General features: G+C 43.7%; 1 protein-coding gene across 3 annotated transcripts in view; it reads right to left on the bottom strand.

Moving 5' to 3' along the window:
- Positions 1-3,712: 3,712 nt before the first annotated feature.
- The window catches only part of TRMT2A (tRNA methyltransferase 2 homolog A), a 23,051-nt gene continuing 6,941 nt past the window's right edge, over positions 3,713-19,822 (bottom strand). For all 3 annotated transcript variants that reach the window (XM_070762725.1, XM_070762724.1, XM_070762722.1), the window contains exons 4-12: positions 18,487-18,668; positions 14,986-15,100; positions 14,262-14,377; positions 12,397-12,508; positions 10,726-10,848; positions 9,538-9,613; positions 6,537-6,653; positions 5,534-5,630; positions 3,713-4,451 (exon numbers count right to left, since the gene is read on the bottom strand). In XM_070762725.1, the coding sequence (XP_070618826.1) occupies positions 4,001-4,451; positions 5,534-5,630; positions 6,537-6,653; positions 9,538-9,613; positions 10,726-10,848; positions 12,397-12,508; positions 14,262-14,377; positions 14,986-15,100; positions 18,487-18,668 (1,389 nt within the window). In that variant the 3' untranslated portion in view covers positions 3,713-4,000. The remainder of the gene's footprint in view (positions 4,452-5,533; positions 5,631-6,536; positions 6,654-9,537; positions 9,614-10,725; positions 10,849-12,396; positions 12,509-14,261; positions 14,378-14,985; positions 15,101-18,486; positions 18,669-19,822) is intronic.

Genomic DNA, 19,822 nt, shown 5'->3' with positions numbered 1-19,822 from the left:
ATGTGTCACTGTAAACCAAAGGTTAGAGAAAGAACGTTATGCATTACAGGGAAACCTCAACCGCCACAATTGAAGCCCCAAATTTCTGTTAAGCGAAACACTTGTCAGTTGAGCTTTGCCTCATTACACAATCAATCTTGCAGCAGTTGTTAGGTGAATCACTGCCCTTAATAAGTCAGCCACAGTTTGCAAAGTGAGCCTGGCTTCGTCTTTGTTTTTGCTTGTGAGCAAGTCGTAAAAGATGATCACGTGACTTTGGGGACGTTATAAATATGAACCGGTTGCCAAGCATCTGAACTTTGATCCCGTGACCATGCATGGAAAAAAGCTAACACTGAAAAATGGTCATAAAGTCACCTTTTTTTCAGTGCCGTTTTGGACGGTCATGAACCGTTGTAAAGGAAGGACCGCCTGTATTTTAACAAAGGCTGCAGTGTCTTCGGCAAAACGTTTCAACCATGCGCAATAACAGCCGGGACACACCACTTTCTCGTCGTCATTCCCGTGAAGTGTTTCTCGTCCCTGCTGATGTTTATACCGTAGTTTGCAGAGTGTAAACAGTCTTACGATTTGCCACAAAAGCACAAGCTATTGTGAGCCACCATGACGTCCATCCATTCCAGCTTCTGCATGAATCCCTGTGCAGTCTAATAATAAGTTATTCAGAACTTTCTCACCCTTAACTTGTGGTTTTTCTAATCAAAACACTTGGGTTTCAGTTTTGGCAATGCCTTAAATCAGTGTTTCCCAACCTTGGTAACTTGAAGATATTTGGACTTCAACTCCCAGAATTCCCCAGCCAGCAAATGCTGGCTGGGGAATTCTGGGAGTTGAAGTCCAGATATCTTCAAGTTGCCATGGTTGGGAAACACTGCCTTAAATTATAGCCCTCTCTCTTCCTTTTTCCCCCTTTTAACCCTAATTAAAATCAGTGTATTTCTCTGGATGGGCCTGTTTTTCATTCCAGATTTTTTAAATTCTTGTTTTCAAGAAAATAAGACTTTTTTGCCTTTCATTCTTTCCTTGAAAAATCAAGACACTTTCCATTTATAGCACCGATAAAATTTTAAATCTGGTTACTCGAATTCTTAACTGCTGGGAACAAATCTGTGTTCTAACATTGCTCATACTTACTACAGACGCATTTCGCTCTTGCTCTTTTTCCATCATAATCTATATTCTTGGTGGTGAAAACTGAAATAATTTCTGTTTCAAATTTTAAGCTGGCCTGTCGGTCCTTTGGAACAATTTGCAGTGATGAATTGCAGTATTGTATTTTTAAAATGAATGTGACCAACTTGATGTTAACCGGGTGCTGTATGAATTGTATAAGTTGAGTTAATACAAGTGGTCGGTCGGTTCCCTTTATAAAGTCTTATTCTTTGAGCCTCTGTGTTACTTTGGTGTTGTGTGTTTTCCCCAAATATTAGTTTTCAGCAATAAAGTGCCAATCATAATTTGTCAGGCCCATCCCGGTCTCATCCCTTAGGGAAGTAAAACATTCTACTCCCATTTGATTGAAGTGAACCAAATGTTTTACTAGTTGCAGTAAAGTCAGGTGGAATCCGAGTTTCTCACACATCAATACCAAATAATTTCCTTCAGTTCTGTCTTTCTCCTGATCAGTCCAAAGCCAATGAGATGCTGCCAGGATGTTTTGGGAATACAGGTGTTTGGGTAGTAATTTATCACACTCAGAGTAAAAGGCTTTGAAGAAACTGGTTCCACGTTGATCTGTTTTTCTTCTGTGACCTCTCTCAAAAAATTCCATGCACAAGTGCATGTAGTTGTATTGCCCATTTGTGTTGTTTGTGTCCCCCCCCCCATCTCTTCCCCATGTCCAGTGATGACGAACCTGTTTTTCCTCAGGTGCCGAGAGCGTGTGCACGCACTATCGCAGATGTGTGAGTGCCCACACTCATAATTCAATGCCTGGGGAAGACAAAAACAGTTTCCCCCACCCTCCCAGAGGCCTTCTGGAGGACTGGAAACAGAGTTTTCCGCTTCCTGGTGGGCCCAGTAGGCACATGTTTCTCCCTCCCCAGGCTCCAAAGGCTTCCCTGAACCCGGGGAGGATAAAAACGCCCTCCCCCATCCCCCAGGGGCTCTTTGGAAGCCAAAAATGCCCTCCCAGAGCCTCTGTGAGAGCCAAAAATCAGCTGGCTGGCACACACATGCACGTTGGAGCTAAGCTAGGGCAATGGCTTGCGTGCCAGCAGGTATGGCTCCGTGTGCCACCTGTGGCACCTGTGCCATAGGTTCACCACCACTGCCCTAGTCTTTTGATGGCAGGGCACCAAGCTCAAATGTGGCTTTAAAAAAAAACTTGTACCACCAAGAGAAGCAGTTTTGTATCATACAGCCCAATTTGCTTCATCAGGAGGCTGATGTGATTGGCAGAGCAATTTTCCTTCCACCTCTGTTTCCTATGTGAGTGAAGAGAATTAAGTAAAAGCATTAGAAGCCTTTGAGGAAGGAGAGGGAACCCTCTTAAAGTGATGGTTCTTGTATGCGGACACTTGGCAGACCAGTGTCATCCCAGGGGATCTTGCGAAGGCTTGAGAATTGTCGTTTATATCTTAAGTCTGCAGTGGTCACAATGCATTTGAAGGTTCTCCCCACCGCACCTGCATGCTAGTCGTTCCCGACTCTAGGGGGTGGTGCTTATCTCTGTTTCAAACCCAAAGAGCCAGAGCTGTCCAAAGACGTCTCCGTGGTCATGTGGCCAGCATGACCTGAACATCAAAGGCGCAAGGAACGCTGTTCCCACCAAAGGAGGTCCCTATTTTTCTACTTGCATTTTTTACGTGCTTTCAAGTTGCTAGGTTGGCAGAAGCTGGGACAAGAAACGGGAGCTCACTAGAGCAGTGATTTTCAACCTTTTTGGAGCCGCGGCACATTTTTTACATTTACAAAATCCTGCAACACACCACCAACCAAAATGACACTCTTAAGACAGTACATATTATACACGTTATTCCCCCTTGTTTGTGTGTGTACCATTTCCAGAAACAGGTGAGGGTTGGGGGTTTTCCTCTCTTATTCTTTGGGTGCTTTTTATCATATGCTTTAAATCAAGAGTCATTTCTCTCTTGTTTCTCTTTCCTTTCATTCTCTGCCTCAATCATTTTCTCATTTCTCTTTTTTCTCCCATTTTTTCTTTCTCCCTCTCCTCTCTTTCTTGCTTTCTTTCTCTCTGTCACTCACTCACTCACTCTCTTGCTTTCTTTCTCTCACACACACACACTCTCTTTTGCTTTCTTTCTCTCTCTTGCTTTCTTTCCTTTTCTCTCTTTCTCTCTTGGCACCCCTGACCATGTGCCGCGGCACTGGTTGAAAAACACTGCACTAGAGACTCGAACCACTAAACTGCTGATCTTTTGATCCATAAGTTCAGCATCTTAGCCACTGAGCCAACACATCCCTTGTATTTAAAGGGGATCTAAAGTGAAGGTTTCCTGTTTTCTAAGCATTCTGGGAGTGCTGTCTTTTTGAGGCTCTTCAACCACATTAATTAAAACTAAGGGATTCAGCATTTAACGAAGTAGAATTTAATACAGTCAGTTCTTGACTTGCAATCATTTGTCACAGCCCCTCCCTTTACAACCGTATGATGTGCATCATGGGCAGACTCCCATTATTGTTGCACATCAAGGATTTACCTGGATTGTGGCAAATACAAAGAAAGACAAAGAAAGTTACACAACGCAAATAAACCCAATGGCTTTAATTTGTTTGGTACACAGGGATCCCATCCCGTTTGCTCCATGATTTCAAAAATACGCCATTGCCGAAAAATAATAAAAGAGTCTGAGATTGTATCTTTAGGCCTTTGCTTCCAACAGTCCCCTTCCACTGTTGAGATACTTCCACTTGGCGTGGTATTTTTTTAGAATTTAAGCAGAAGCCGGCTATGAAGGGGAGGGGGAAGCAGCAGATCTCTTTAAGATTGGAAAGTTAAATGCAGGTCTTTTCTGTGTGGGGTGGGCCAAACAAATCCCTAACTGGGACATCCCATCGCTGTTCTTGGGAGGCAGTCTGTGGTGTCGGCCTCAAGAGAAGTTGCCTCTTGGGACTTCACACCTGGAATCTCCGCCGATCCTACATCTGGAATCTCCATTGATCCTACACCTGGAATCTCCGCGAGTTTCACATCTGGAATCTCTTCCGATCCCACACCCGGAATCTCCGCCGACTTCACATCTGGAATCTCTTCCGATCCCACACCCGGAATCTCCGCCGACTTCACATCTGGAATCTCTGCCGATTTCACGCCCGGAATCTCCGCCGAGCCCACAGGGGCGTTACTTGCTTCGTTGTTTGAATATTCAATTCTTTCAAAGAAGAAGAGCATCTCGCAGTGCATGGTGTGCGGGAAAAGATCTACCGCCGTTGCTTTGATAACCCGGAAGGGGCTGCCCTTCACGCGGTGAGAAGGTGCTCGGCAAAGGCTACGGGAGAAAAGAAACACAGTATGAATTTCCATCCTTTTATTTGATGACTTGAGGCTGCTTCTCTCCCCTGCCCGCCCCCCAAACAGCTGGGTGGACTGGCTTCAATTTTGCACATCTGGAGGAGTGGGTTAACGTGAATCAGTAATTTGCCCATAACAACCTTGATAGGCGAAGGAACAGCCCAAATTAGGCTTTCTGGGGAAAAACAATATTTGTAGACTTCAATCTAGAAAACACCCGCTGCCTTTGGGCAGGTTTCCTCACTACTATGGGTAGTTGTCTTAGGGCAGGGGTATCAAACTCAATTTGATTGATGGCCGCATTGGGGGGGAGAGCACACACGGCCTGCTCCTGCTGAAATTTCAGCCATAATGGCCTCCTGCAGCCCTCTGCCAGCGAAAATGGACTTTTGGGGCCTGTACCGTAGCTTAGCTCCAAAGTGCATGCGTGTGCTGGCCAGCTGAGTTTTGGCTTGCAGAGGCTCTGAGAGATATTTTGGCTTCCAGAGAGCCTCCAGGGGGATGGGAGAAGGTGTTTTCACTCTCCCCTGGCTCCAGGGAAGCCTTTGGAGCCTGGGGAGGGCAAAACACGAGCCTACTGGGCCCACCAGAAGTTGGGAGACAGACCGTTTCTGGCCTACAGAGAGCCTCCGGGGGTGGGGGAAGCTGTTTTCGCCCTCAGTAGCATTGAATTCTGGGTGTGGGCATTCGTGCATGTGCGATAGCACGCACACATGCTCTTTCGGCACCCGAGGGGAAAAAGGTTCGCCATCACTAACATAGACCATAATCTGCCATGCTGGTCCAATGCAGGTTGGCAGAGGTGATCAGTGTTAGTCTGGGGTAACCAACCTGGCTTATTCGCCTTGAGAGAGACCCTTCTGGACATGTAGACGTCCAACGACATAGCCCACAATTTCATTTAGCCACACATCCCCTTTGCCTGGTCAAAGGCCCCCCGATCGTAAAGGGTGGGGGGCCTTGACAAGGTTGGAAACCAGCAGAACCGGCCTTCCTCCTGCAGTGGATACACAACGGCTAAAACGATTGTATGATAACCACGATTTGTAGCAGACTCACTCTACAAAGTTGTTCATAGCAGCTCGAGGGTTGCAAGAGACGTAAAGGAGCTTTTTCAAGTGCTCGGCTTTTCGGATGGCAAGGATGACTTTGGAATCTAGGAAACGAAAGAGTTGGATAAACATCAGCCTTATAGCTGCCACAACAACTCTGAAGAAAAGGCAGTTTTTACCACCACTACCCCATCTGGAGAAAAGGCAGCACGCAAGTAAAACGAGAGTTAACTCCGAATGAGGGGACATCAAACTCCACTGTCGGAAAGAAAAGTAGGAAAGCGCAGTCGGTAATTCTAGCTATCTATTTCACCAGAAAAATGAAGGTGTAACTTCATTCAAAGCTACCCCAACTCACTTTGCAACACATCTCTTATTTCAATCCCCAAAAGGCAAATTTGGCACTTTTTTTCCCTCCAAAAAAGAAATAAGGGGCAAATTAGAGTTTACCCATCACAAAGAATAGAAAACTGGCAGAGTTGCTAAATAGAAACATAGAAGACTGATGGCAGAAAAAGACCTCATGGTCCATCTAGTCTTCCCTTATACTATTTCCTGTATTTTATCTCACAATGGATCTATGTTTATCCCAGGCATGTTTAAATTCGGTTACTGTGGATTTACCAACCACGTCTGCTAGAAGTTTGTTCCAAGGATCTACTACTCTTTCAGTGAAATAATATTTTCTCACGTTGCTTTTGATCTTTCCCCCAACTGACTTCAGATTGTGTCCCCTTGTTCTTGTGTTCACTTTCCTATTAAAAACACTTCCCTCCTGAACCCTATTTAACCCTTTAACATATTTAAATGTTTCGATCATGTCCCCCCTTTTCCTTCTGTCCTCCAGACTATACAGATTGAGTTCATGAAGTCTTTCCCCACCTACAAGCAAAGTGGCAGTTGCTTCTCTTCTCATACGCACAATCCCTTTTTGTCTTACCGCACGTTTTCCTGTACCGTAAATTTAAAGTTCTACTTAAATACGACCGTTTCTCCGCCTCCCCACTTACGTAAACCTGCTCGTGGCGGATCCACAATGGTCACTGTTTTGTGTAGTGCTAAGGTGTTCACAAGGTGAGGGACGAGTTCTTCAGCCTTTCCACAGTGGAATTCAACATTCATCAACCCTGAAAGGAGAGAGAAAAAGGAACACGTTTATGTTAACGTCTTCATGTTAAGAAATATCACAACACCCACACCAGAATTCCTCATCTGCAGGTGGATATCTACTGAGTTTGTGTACTGTGTACTGTTCCCAACCTTTTTCTTCATCACAGACCCCCCTTAAATACCACAGAGCATGGCCACAGACTCCCAAGCAGGGGTCCCCAAACTTTTTATACAGGGGGCCAATTCACTGTCCCTCGGACTGTTGGGAGGGCCGGACTATAAAAAAAACCTATGAACAGATTCCTATGCACACTGCACATACCTTATTTCTTTCTCACTCTCTTTCTCTCGCTTTCTCTCTCTCTCTCTTGCTTTCTTTCTGTCTCTTGGTCTCTGTCTCTTTCTCACTCTCTCGCTATCTCTCTTCCTTCCTCCCTCCCTCCCTTTCTCTCTCCCTCTCTTTCTCCCCCTTCCTTCCTTCCCTCTCTCCTTCCTTCCCACTTCTTTCCCTTGCTCTTTTTCCCTTCTTTTTCCCTTTTCTTTCTTTCTCTCCATTTCTCTCTCTCTCTTTTCCCTCTTTCACCCTCCCTCTTCTCTCCGCGCGGAGGACTCACCCGACAAGCCTCCACCCTCCGACCCCGGACTCCCATTCAATCCCCATTCAGAAAACGGGAGCTAGCAACTCAAAGAGGAGGAGGAGGCATATGTGTGCGTGTATGTGTGTGTGTGGTGCCCAGCTCGGCTTTCAGCAAGCCTTACTTTACCTCGGATGAGCTGAGATTGAGGGGGACATTCTCACTGCTTTTCCAGCGCGGCCTTGGAAAAGACCCGCGGGCCAGATAAATGGCCTCAGCGGGCCGCATGTGGCCCGAGGGCCATAATTTGGGGACCGCTGCTCCCAAGGCTCAACTCAAGATTTACCCTATTTTTCAGAGTATAATTTATTGATTTATTGGATTTGTATGCCACCCCTCTCCAAGGACTCACCTAAGACACACCTTAGTTTTTGGGGAGGAAAATAGGGAGGGGGGTGAATTCCAGGTATTCATCTGGCTAGAGTCCTTAGTCTGGTCAGGTTCAGCACATTATTTTAACTCATGGTTAGGGTTGGAAAAAACATTTTTTTTGAGGGAGTAGCAATGAAAACAAGCCTGCAATGACTTAGGGCTGAAAAAAGCCTCCTTCAAAATAGCAATGAAAAATTCCTGCAAGCTGGGAAGATGGCTAGCACGTTGTTAGGCCTGGAAAAAAAATCTTTGGAGGGAGGAGTAATGAAAACAAGCTGGAAAGGGCAGTAGCATCTCATTAGGGCTGGGAAAAAAATATTTGGAGGGAGTAGCAATGAAAACAAGTCTACCAAAAAAAAGTTAGAGAAAAGCTACATTCGGAGTATAAGACACAACTAAATTCCCAGCCTCTATCAGGGAGGAAAAAGGTGCATCTTATTTATTTATTTATTGGATTTATATGCCCACCCTCCCCCTCTCCGGAGACTCGAGGTGGCTCACACCAACAATAAAACAGTGTACAATAGTAATTTGGTATTAGAAATGATTAAAAATCCATTAATATAAAAACCAAACATACAGACATACAGACATACCATGCATAGAATTGTAAAGGCCTAGGGGGAAAGAGGATCACAATTCCCCCATGCCTGGCGGCAGAGGTGGGTTTTAAGTTGTTTACGAAAGGCAAGGAGGGTGGGGGCAGTTCTAATCTCTGGGGGGAGTTGGTTCCAGAGGGCCGGGGCCGCCACAGAGAAGGCTCTTCCCCTGGGTCCCGCCAGGCGACATTGCTTAGTTGACGGGACCCAGAGAAGATCCACTCTGTGGGACCTAACTGGTCGCTGGGATTCGTGCAGCAGAAGGCTCTTATACTCTGAAAAATACAGTAAATATTTTCCCCAAGCCTTTGCGAACTTTGCACCGTGATGACATTGTGGATCCCACGGACCACAGGTTGAAAATCCCTGCTGTTTGCATATAAGAACAGAATGCCATTTTGTTCCGCCAGAAATCTTTGGATTGGAAATCAGGCTTGTCAGATGGTATGTCTTTTCTCCATCCTGCTCTGTAGAGCGGGGAGTTAGTCTCATACAAAAAGCCACTTGAAGAGACCAGAAGCATTTGAAATGTGGATTTACAGGCGTCTGTTACGTATAATAAAGTGGGTTGACAAAATCAGAAATGGGGAGGGGATAAGCCTCCTGGGAAAGCGAAGGGAAATCATCAAAAGTATAAAACAGCGAAAGTTAGAATGTTTTGGACCTGTGATGCGACAGCCAGAAAAAATACAGCATTCTTCACTTAATCCTCCAAGGAAAGAATGAAGGCAAAATAGTAGGTCCAGGTGGAAGAACATCATTACTACAAAATCTAAGGGAGTGGTTTATTATTTATTTATTATTTATTTATTAATCAGATTTGTATGCCGCCCCTTTCCGTAGACTCGGGGCAGCTAACAACAATAATAATACAATGTAAACAAATCTAATATTTAAGTTAATTTTAAAAACTCCAATTTAAGAAACCAATCATACATACAGACATACCATGCATAAATTTTATAAGCCTAGGGGGAAGGGAAAGTCTCAATTCCCCCATGCCTGACGACAGAGGTGGGTTTTAGTTTTAAGGAGCTTACAAAAGGCAAGGAGGGTGGGGGCAACTGATATCTGGGGGGAGTTGGTTCCAAAGGGTCGGGGCCACCACAGAGAAGGCTCTTCCCCTGGGTCCCCTGGGGTTTGGACAAAACTCAGCAATGCTTTTTCGTGCTGTTGTTGATAAAAATAGGATCGCCAACTTCTGACGACAGATGGTACAAGCAGAAGAGAAAGAAGAAACCATCTTTGGTGTTGATGAAAGTGAGCAAGAGGTTCCGACATTTATTCTGTTTTACCATTCAGCTGAGCGTTTGCTTTGGCATCTTCAACCGCTTCCTGGCAGAGCTCGACTCCGATAACTTTCTTCACTTTCTGCACGATTGAAAAAAAAAGAAGTGATAATCGGTTAATGCTTTGCTCGGCTATGAGCATAGATCCAGGGTGCGCAGTGGTTAGAGTGAAGCACTGCAGGCTACTTCAGCTAACTGCTAGCTGTAGTTCAGTAGTTCAAATCTCACCACCGGCTCAAGGTTGATTCAGCCTTCCATCCTTCCGAGGTGGGTCAAAGGAGGACCCAGATTGTTGGGGGCAAGAGGCTGATTCTGTCAACCGCTGAGAGACAGCTGGAAAAGTACTATGAAGCAGTATATAAGTCTAAATGTTATTGCCCTTCCTTCCTCCCTTCCTTCCAGTTGACTCAGCCTTCCATCCTTCTGAGGTGGGTCAAAGGAGGGCCCAGACGGTTGGGGGGCAAGAGGCTGATTCTGTAAACCAGTGTTTTTCAACCAGTGTGCCGTGAGACATGGTCAGGTGTGCCGCGAAGCTCAGAGAGAGGGAAAGCAAGAGAGAAAGAAAGCAAGAGAGAGAAAGAAAGCAAGAGAGAGAGAGAGAAAGCAAGAGAGAGAGAAAGAGAACAAGAGAAAGAAAGCAATAGAGAGAAAGAGAGAGAGGGAAGGAGAGAGAAAGACATAGAGGGAGGTAGGGAGGGAGAGAAAAAGCAAAAAGAGAGGAAGGAAGGAAGAGAAAGAAAGAGGGATGGAGAGAGAAAGAAGGGAGAGAAAGAGGGAGGGAGAGAGAAATAGAGCGAAAGGGAGGAAGAGAGAGATAATTTTTTTGTCCAAAACTTTTTTTAGCCCCCACCCTCCCCCCGCTCAATGTGCCCCAGGGTTTCGTAAATGTAAAAATTGTGCCGCAGCTCAAAAAAGGTTGAAAATCACTGCTGTAAACTACTTAAGAGAGGGCTGTGAAAGCACTATGAAGCAGTACATAAGTTTAGATGCTATTGCTATAACAGTGCAGAATCGATTTCTCTACCTGCCGAGGTGCAGTAGCATGATTGCGCTGGACTCCGCTAGCACTCAGAGCCACGGGGCCGAGCACACGTTACTGTTCCACCTTAGCAGCCCACCTGTGGGGGGGGGGAGGACTGTGACGTCCCTGCTGCCCCTTCCCCATGGAAATTGAAAGGCAACCTGTTCCTTTACCTGTGCAAGAGAGATGCCGATTGATCCAGTCCCACAGCAAACATCCAGCACGGTGGTTTCTTGGTTGATGTCAGCCCAATCCCGAATGGTTGAATACAGAACTTCGGCTGCCTTCGTGTTCACCTGCAAAGTCCAACATTGTCCATAGAAACATAGAAGATTGACGGTAGAAAAAGACCTCCTGGTCCATCTAGTCTGTCCTTATACCACTTCCTGTATTTTATCTTATATATGTTTATCCCAGGCATGTTTAAATTCAGTTCCTGTGGATTTACCAACCACGTCTGCTGGAAGTTTGTTCTAAGCATCTACTACTCTTTCAGTCAAATAATATTTTCTCACGTTGCTTCCGATCTTTCCCCCAACTAACCTCAGATTGTGCCTCCTCTTGTGTTCACTTTCCTATTAAAAACACTTCTCTTGCGATTAAAGTCATCTAACCAGCAGGGGAGAAATCACTGGTAAAAATTATCAGTGGGGTTGAAGTCAGTTTGACTTGCCGGAATACTGAATTAAATAGTTACAGTTTAAAATTTACAGCTTTGTATATTGAAATGCGGAAAAGCCCATTTGGACTGTATGGAGAAACAAGACTTATAAAAAAAAAAAATCACAATTCTTTTTATCTTTGCCACCCGCCAACAATTAGGTATAATGATAGCAGTCACATTTATTTTACTTAATTTATTTTATTTTATTTGTTTATTTAAATTTATAGGCCGCCCTTCTCTTAGTGGACTTAGGGTGGGTACAACAAAGTGTTCGAATCTTCGGAGAGGGGCGGCATACAAATCTAGATAGATAGATAGATAGATAGATAGATAGATAGATAGATAGATAGATAAACAAACAAATAAATAAACCAACAAACAAACAAACAAATAAAAGGACAATGGTAAAAAAATACAATTGAAAAACCCTAATAATAAATATTAAAACCCCAATATTAAATTAATAGAAAGAAGAATGGAAGACCCTTAAAATTCAGATTACTGTATGTAGATCGCTGCCGCACAAATCCAGGCGACCGATTAGGTCCCAGAGTTGGCCTTCTCCGGGTCCCGCCGACTAAACAATGTCGTCTGGCGGGTCCCAGGGGAAGAGCCTTCTCTGTGGCGGCCCCGACTCTGGAATTATCTCCCCCCAGAGATTAGAACTGCCCCCACCCTCCTTGCCTTCTGTAAACTCCTTAAAACTCACCTCTGCTGTCAGGCATAGGGGAATTGAGGCATTCCCCCCCGCCCCCCCCCTGGGCCTATACAATTTATGTATGGTATGTCTGTGTGTATGTCTGGTTTAATAATGGGGTTTTTAAATGTTTTTTTAAATCTATTAGATTTGTCATGAATTGTTTTATTATATGCTGTGAGCCGCCCTGAGTCTACGGAGAGAGGCGGCATGCAAATCAAATCAAATCAAATCAATAAATAGATAAATGTATGTATGTATGTATGTATGTATGTATGTATGTAAGTATGTAATGTTTGAATTTCAATTCTTCCTTTAAGAGATGTTTATCAGCTTCTTTAACATTACCTTTTCAAGTTTTAATACCCTTGGGGGCGAGGGGGGGACTAGGAAAATGGGCAGCACCTCCCTTTTCCTAAAAATTCACATTATTAAAAAAAATTCCAATAATCCAGACTCAAGTAAAACATCGTGGAAAATTACCTGGAAAAAAGCATGGGGCGAAATCCGGAATTTTAATCCCAAAATTTGTTCCTCTATGTACTTCTCACCAGCGATGTTGTTCAAAATTAAATCTTCCCGATTCGGTGATTTTCTGGAGAGGGAAGGAAGCCGGAAAGAGGGGGTTTGTGACAGCCATCTTTGCATCTGAGTATCCTACTCAACTATTAAAATTACGGATAAAACAAATTAGGGCCAGAAAACAGGATTCTAAGCTGATGCTTGAACTTATTAATGCAATGAATCTTCAGCTCCAATATTATAACAGCATAATTAAGTAATCTCAAATAATGTTTACATATTAATGAAATGGGAGACCTTAAAATGTTTCTGTTTTATTGGGTGAGGCTCCCAAAGGACTAATAGACAAACCAGGGGGGGGACCCCACTAGTTAATATTTCATTATAATCTGGATAATTCAGTAAGGATTGATTATAGAAACATAGAAGACTGATGGCAGAAAAAGACCTCATGGTGCATCTAGTCTGCCCTTACACTATTTCCTGTATTTTATCTTACAATGGATATATGTTTATCCCAGGCATGTTTAAATTCAGTTACTGTCGATTTACCAACCATGTCTGCTGGAAGTTTGTTCCAAGGATCTACTACTCTTTCAGTAAAATAATATTTTCTCATGTTGCTTTTGATCTTTCCCCCAACTAACTTCAGATTGTGTCCCCTTGTTCTTGTGTTCACTTTCCTATCAAAAACACTTCCCTCCTGGACCTTATTTAACCCTTTAACATATTTAAATGTTTCGATCATGTCCCCCCTTTTCCTTCTGTCCTCCAGACTATACAGATTGAGTTCATGAAGTCTTTCCTGATACGTTTTATGCTTAAGACCTTCCACCATTCTTGTAGCCCGTCTTTGGACCCGTTCAATTTTGTCAATATCTTTTTGTAGGTGAGGTCTCCAGAACTGAACACAGTATTCCAAATGTGGTCTCACCAGCGCTCTATATAAGGGGATCACAATCTCCCTCTTCCTGCTTGTTATACCTCTAGCTATGCAGCCAAGCGTCCTACTTGCTTTTCCTACCGCCCGACCACACTGCTCACCCATTTTGAGACTGTCAGAAATCACTACCCCTAAATCCTTCTCTTCTGAAGTTTTTGCTAACCCACATTATGGGTTTTAATGTTCTTATTACTAATATTTGAGTTTCTTTATTGTACGTACTATTTACTGTTGTAAGACGCCCTGAGTCGCATTGTGATTGGACTGCATGGAAGTCAAATTAATTATTTCCAGCCCCTCCTGACTGTATTGCCAGTAACTAATTTCCGTGTCAGAAAAGTAAATAAAAATATTCTTGGCTCTGGGGGGAAACAGGCTGGGTTGCCCTTAGTCCACAGTTTAATTAATGAACCTTGACATTTTTCACTAAAAGCTTAGCATTTGGAAAACTCAGCTGTATTTTATAGCAGTTTATTTATTTTATTTATTGGATTTATATGCCGACCCTCTCCGAAAACTCGGGGCGGCTAACAGCAATCATAAACAGTGTACAATAATAATCCAATACTAAAAGCGAATTAAAAACCCCTTAATATAAAAAACCAAACATACATACAAACGTACCATGCATACTATTGTAAAGGCCTAGGAGGAAAAGGAATCTTAATTCCCCCATGCCTGGCGGCAGAGATGGTTTTTAAGTAGCTTACGAAAGGCAAGGAGGGTGGGTGCAATTCTAATCTCTGGGGGGAGTTGGTTCCAGAGGGCCGGGGCCGCCACGGAGAAGGCTCTTCCCCTGGGTCCCGCCAAGCGGCATTGTTTAGTTGTAGGGAGTGGTGGCATCCCATGTCTGATAACTGTGAAAAATATCTTTTGTCGTTACCTCTGACCTTCCTCCACAAAATATAAAGATGTTATTCTGCTGTCTTTCCCAGGACCTTCTGTGAAGTATGTAGCCATAGAGGTTTGCAATGTAGCAAGCTCTTCTTTGTTTAATTTCTACAGATTCAGAACAAAAAAAATAAATCCAAAACCCTGAAAGATGCTTAGATGTCTTAAACAGCACAGCAAGCTTCAAAGAAAATTAAGAAGAAAAAAATGAAGATAATATTTGAAGCAGAGCTGACAATTCTTAATGCGTTAAATCCAAGAGATTTGATTAGATTAGATTAAATTAGATTTATTGGATTTATATGCTGCCCCTCTCCGCAAACTCGGGGTGGCTCACAACAATGGTAAAAACAATACATAATAACAAATCCAATACCCACCAATCCAATTACAATTTTAAGCTAAAAAAATCATAAAAAACAACCCCAGAATATTAAAAAACAAGCACACAATCAATCTAACACCAAAACAACATGGGCAAGGGGGAGATGTTTCAGTTCCCCCATGCCTGACGGCAGAGGTGGGTTTTAAGGAGTTTGCGAAAGGCAAGGAGGGTGGGGGCAATCCTAATCTCAGGGGGGAACTGGTTCCAGAGGGTCGGAGCCGCCACAGAGAAGGCTCTTCCCCTGGGTCCCGCCAGATCCAAGAGTTTCCCGAGACATGAAAAAAAGCTGCCAAAAGACTGTTTTATTATAGAAAATGTTTTTTAATCATACCTGTGGGTTAAAATAGGCGATGGCCATGACGTGGCCATTCGAGCTAGTACGAACGGTTAGTTGTTTCCAGTGTCCTTCGTAGGTTTCTGGGCTATAAACGCTGTAAAGGGCTGACCTGTAATTTACAAAATCCTTAAATTACTAAATCAGGACATTGTAAGTGCAAATATTCATAGGAAGCTGCCAAGCTTTCCATGTAAGATGGCGGTAGGTGGGTGGTTACATAAATACTGATAAAAGAGAATTTTTATAGTTCAGAGTTGAATTGTGGGGTCCTTGGCGCTCTCTGAGCTTGGCTGTTTTCTCATAGACGTTTCATAACCCTATTAGGTAACATCTTCTTAAAACCCACTGAGATCTCCCCCTTGCCTATGTACCGTGTTTCCCCCAAAATAAGACACTGTCTTATATTAATTTCTGCTCCAAAAGTTGTGCTACGTCTTATTTTCGGGGGGTGCCTTATATTTCTCAAATAAGACAAATTTACAGGCAGAAAAGCTGACACCCCAAAGAAAGTGTACCGTACGGTACACTGATTACGGTACGGTACCTGTCAGTATGGCACCCACACACACAAACGACGGCACTTATATGGTACAACAGTCTACTCCCGCTATTGCAGCTTCCGGCCACCAGAGGAACTACAGTCTGCGCACTGTAGTGGAGACTGTAATGGCGGTGAGACAGCAGCAGACTGTGTCTGCTGTACTGGACGGTACAAACGATGGAAGGGGCCAGCAGGGGACGCCACATTATTACGGTACCGCTATGAACAGCTTTGAATGGTACCATATGTTTTTCCACCGTACCGTATGTAAACTTGATTGCGCCTTATTTTCGGGGGGTGCCTTATGTTAGCAAATTCTGCAAAACCTCTGACATGCCTTACTTTCGGGGTACGTCTTATTTTCGGGGAAACAGGGTAGTTTTATGTATGATATGTTTGTGTGTATGTTTTTTATATACTGGGGTTTTTAGGCTTTTTAATGTAAAATTGTTATTTTAGATTTTAATATTAGATTTGTTACTATATATTGTTCTTACGATTGCTGTGAGCCGCCCCAAGTCTGCGGAGAGGGGCGGCATACAAATCTAATAAATAATAATAATAATAATAATAATAATAATCAGCATCATCATCTTCAGCGCTGTGCAGGGCAAGCCACTGTATATAAACTGAGAGTGAGCCACTTTATATAAGGAGAGCAAACTCCACTTTCTTGCACTGATGATGTTACCTAGTTGGGTAATGAAATGTCTTCAAGCAAAAAACCAAGTTCAGAAGCACCAAAGGCTCCATGGTTGTATAAATGTTTATTTTTTAAATTTTATTTTTTTTCTCTGCACTCTTTCTAAAGTCCCCACCTCTTTTTTCACATCGTGGCAACCAAAACTGAATGCAGTCTTCTTTTCAAGGCATTATAAAGTGGTATTAACACTTCACGTGATCTGGATTCTATCACTCTGTTAATGCAGCCTAGAACCATGTTGGCTTTTCTCTCCTTAATGAGTTTGTTTGTTTGTTTGTTTGTTTATTTTTATTTATTTATTTACTTATTTATTCATTCAATTTTTATGCTGCCCTTCTCCTTAGACTCAGGACAGCTTACAACATGTTAGCAACAGCACTTTTTAACAGAGCCAGCATATTGCCCCCACAATCCGGGTCCTCATTTTTCCCACCTCGGAAGGATGGAAGGCTGAGTCAACCTTGAGCCGGTGATGAGATTTGAACCGCTGACCTTCAGATCTACAGTCAGCTTCAGTGGCCTGCAGTACAGCACTCTACCTGCTGCGCCACCCCGGCTCCATTGCCTCCGTTTCCACCCATTGCCTCTTGCTCCACCCTCAGGTGCTTTGGAGAATAGTTGGACTCCCTCTTTGTGGCAACCCCTGAGGTATTGGAAGACTGCTATCATGTCTCTCCTAGTCCTTCTTTTCATTAGACACACCCACCTCCTGCAACCCTTATTAATATGTTTTAGCCTCCAGTCCCCTAATCGTCTCTCTCGCTCTTCTCTGCACTCTTTCTAGAGTCTCAACATCATTTTTGCATCGTGGCGACCAAAACTGAATGCAGTATTCCAAGTGTGGACTTACCAAGGCCTTATAAATTGGTATTAACACTTCGCATGATCTTGATTCTATCCCTCTGTTAATGCAGCCTAGAACTGTATTGGCTATTTTTGGCAGCTGCTGCACATAGCTGGCTCCTATTTAAATGGCTGTCCACTAGGACTCCAAGATCCCTCTCACAGTTACTGCTAGCAAGCTTGGTTTCGCTTTTGGTTTCTCTTGCCCGAGTGTAAAATTTTTACTTTTCTCTACCTTGAATTTCATTTTTAGACAATGTATGCAAATTACATTTGTCTATCCATCGTGCAAGGGGCAAAGTTGGAGAAAATGAAAGCAGAAACCGCAGGCCGAACAAACTAGAGTCCCTTCCGTCCCCTGTCCTATTGCTCTCCTATATCTCCTATACCTTTCTTCTATTCCTATATCTCTTCTTCTATTCTTTCATTGATATGTTCTATTGCTATACCTTCTTTTCTATTATTTCTTAGATATATTTTACTATGGGTATCTCCTCTATAACCTTCATCATGTATTTTACTATGTGTATATAGAAATACAGTGGTACCTCATCTTACGAACGCCTCTTCTAACGAACTTTTCAAGATACCAACCCGGTGTTTAAGATTTTTTTGCCTCTTCTTCCGAACTATTTTCACCTTACGAACCCAAGCAGCTGCTGCTGGGATGAAGGGGTTTCTTTTTTCCCCCTTTTTTGAAGAAAGAAAAGGGAGGGGCTGCTTGGAGTAGGAAACATTTTGCATGCTTGCAAAGGAACTGAAAGGGTGTCTTTTTAAGAAAGAAAAGGGAGGAGGGAGGGGCAGCTTGGGGGAGGAAAATTTTTGCAGAGAACAACGTGCTTGCAAAGGAACCGAAAGGGTGTCTTTTTAAGAAAGAAAAGGGAGGAGGGAGGGGCAGCTTGGGGGAGGAAAATTTTTGCAGAGAACAACGTGCTTGCAAAGGCACTGAAAGGGTGTCTTTTGAAGAAAGAAAAGGGAGGGGCAGCTTGGAGGAAAGAGTTTGCAGAGAATAACGTGCTTGCAGAGGCACTGAAAGGGTGTCTTTTGAAGAAATAAAAGGGAGGGGCGCCCCACTTGCCTTTCTTCCCACTTGCCTTTCTTCCCACTCACCTTGCTTCTTCCACCCGCCCCCTTTAGCTGCTCCTCCCTGCCCTCTGTTCGCCTCCCTTCTAAAGTTTGGGATTTTCCTGAAGGATTTGCACGCATTATTTGCTTTTACATTGATTCCTATGGGAAACATTGTTTCATCTTACGAACATTTCACCTTACGAACCTCGTCCTGGAACCAATTAAGTTCGTATGATGAGGTACCACTGTATACCCAGTAAAACCCTCATTGTGTATTGGACAAAATAAATAAATAAAATAAATAAACATTCTGACAACCCATTAGAAGCAGATGGCTCACCGTATGTAATCCTGGAAAGCCCTGGCCACTTTTTTGGCTTCCGTGGGAACGTGGATAGTCTCAAAAGGCTCCACAACAGCGCAGGAACCTCCCTTGTATTTGCCCAGCCGGAAGCCAACCGTTTTGTCCTCTTGATTGGGGCCTAAGCCAATCAAAAATTCACATTTGTTGCGGTACTCGGTCTAAATGCAAAGCAAGGCAACATTCAGAACGGACCCCATCAGGGACAAACGTTGCCTGGGGTGGTACAAAAAGAGCAACAATTACAACCACGAATCCCACCTCTGATGCTTGGAGAGCAAACCACGGCCGAAATCTAAAACCTGATCCACAAGTATTTACAGTGGTACCTCATCTTACGAACGCCTCTTCTAACGAACTTTTCAAGATACGAACCCGGTGTTTAAGATTTTTTTGCCTCTTCTTCCGAACTATTTTCACCTTACAAATCCAAGCCGCTGCTGCTGGGTTGAAGGGGTTTCTTTTTTCCCCTTTTTTTGAAGAAAGAAAAGGAAGGGGCGGCTTGGAGGGGGAAAGACTTTGCATTAACAAAAGTAGGAGAACAATGTGCTTGCAGGCACTGAAAGGGTGTCTTTTGAAGAAAGAAAAGGGAGGGGCGTCTTGGAGGGGGAAAGACTTTGCAGAGAACAGCGTGCTTGCAGAGGCACTGAAAGAGTGTCTTTTGAAGAAAGAAAAGGGAGGGGCAGCTTGGAGGGGGAAAGACTTTGCAGAGAACAGCGTGCTTGCAGAGGCACTGAGTGTCTTTTGAAGAAAGAAAAGGGAGGGGCGGCTTGGAGGGGGAAAGACTTTGCAGAGAACAGCGTGCTTGCAGAGGCACTGAAAGAGTGTCTTTTGAAGACAGAAAAGGGAGGGGCGGCTTGGAGGGGGAAAGAGTTTGCAGAGAACAGTGTGCTTGCAAAGGCACTGAAAGGGTGTCTTTTGAAGAAAGAAAAGGGAGGGGCGCCCCCCCTTGCCTTTCTTCCTTCCCACTCACCCTTTAGCCTAGCCTTGCTTCTTCCACCCGCCCCCTTTAGCTGCTCCTCCCTTCCCTCTGTTCGCCTCCCTTCTAAAGTTTGGGATTTTCCTGAAGGATTTGCACACATTATTTGCTTTTACATTGATTCCTATGGGAAACATTGTTTCACCTTACGAACTTTTCACCTTACGAACCAATTAAGTTCGTATCATGAGGTACCACTGTATTTCTATTCGTTCAGGAAGGAGGTTTTCAGAAAGGCACAGCCCGGTACATACGATTATTCATGCATAAACAACCCCCCTCCACCCTTTTGTCATGTTTTCCTATGTACAGTTAGTCCTCGACTTACGACCGCAA

The sequence above is a fragment of the Erythrolamprus reginae genome, chromosome 10 (genome assembly GCF_031021105.1).
Source record: "Erythrolamprus reginae isolate rEryReg1 chromosome 10, rEryReg1.hap1, whole genome shotgun sequence".
In the NCBI taxonomy this organism is placed as follows: domain Eukaryota; kingdom Metazoa; phylum Chordata; class Lepidosauria; order Squamata; family Dipsadidae; genus Erythrolamprus; species Erythrolamprus reginae.
The sequence above is the reverse complement of the archived record's forward strand: the minus strand, read 5'-3'. Positions and strand labels throughout refer to the sequence as shown.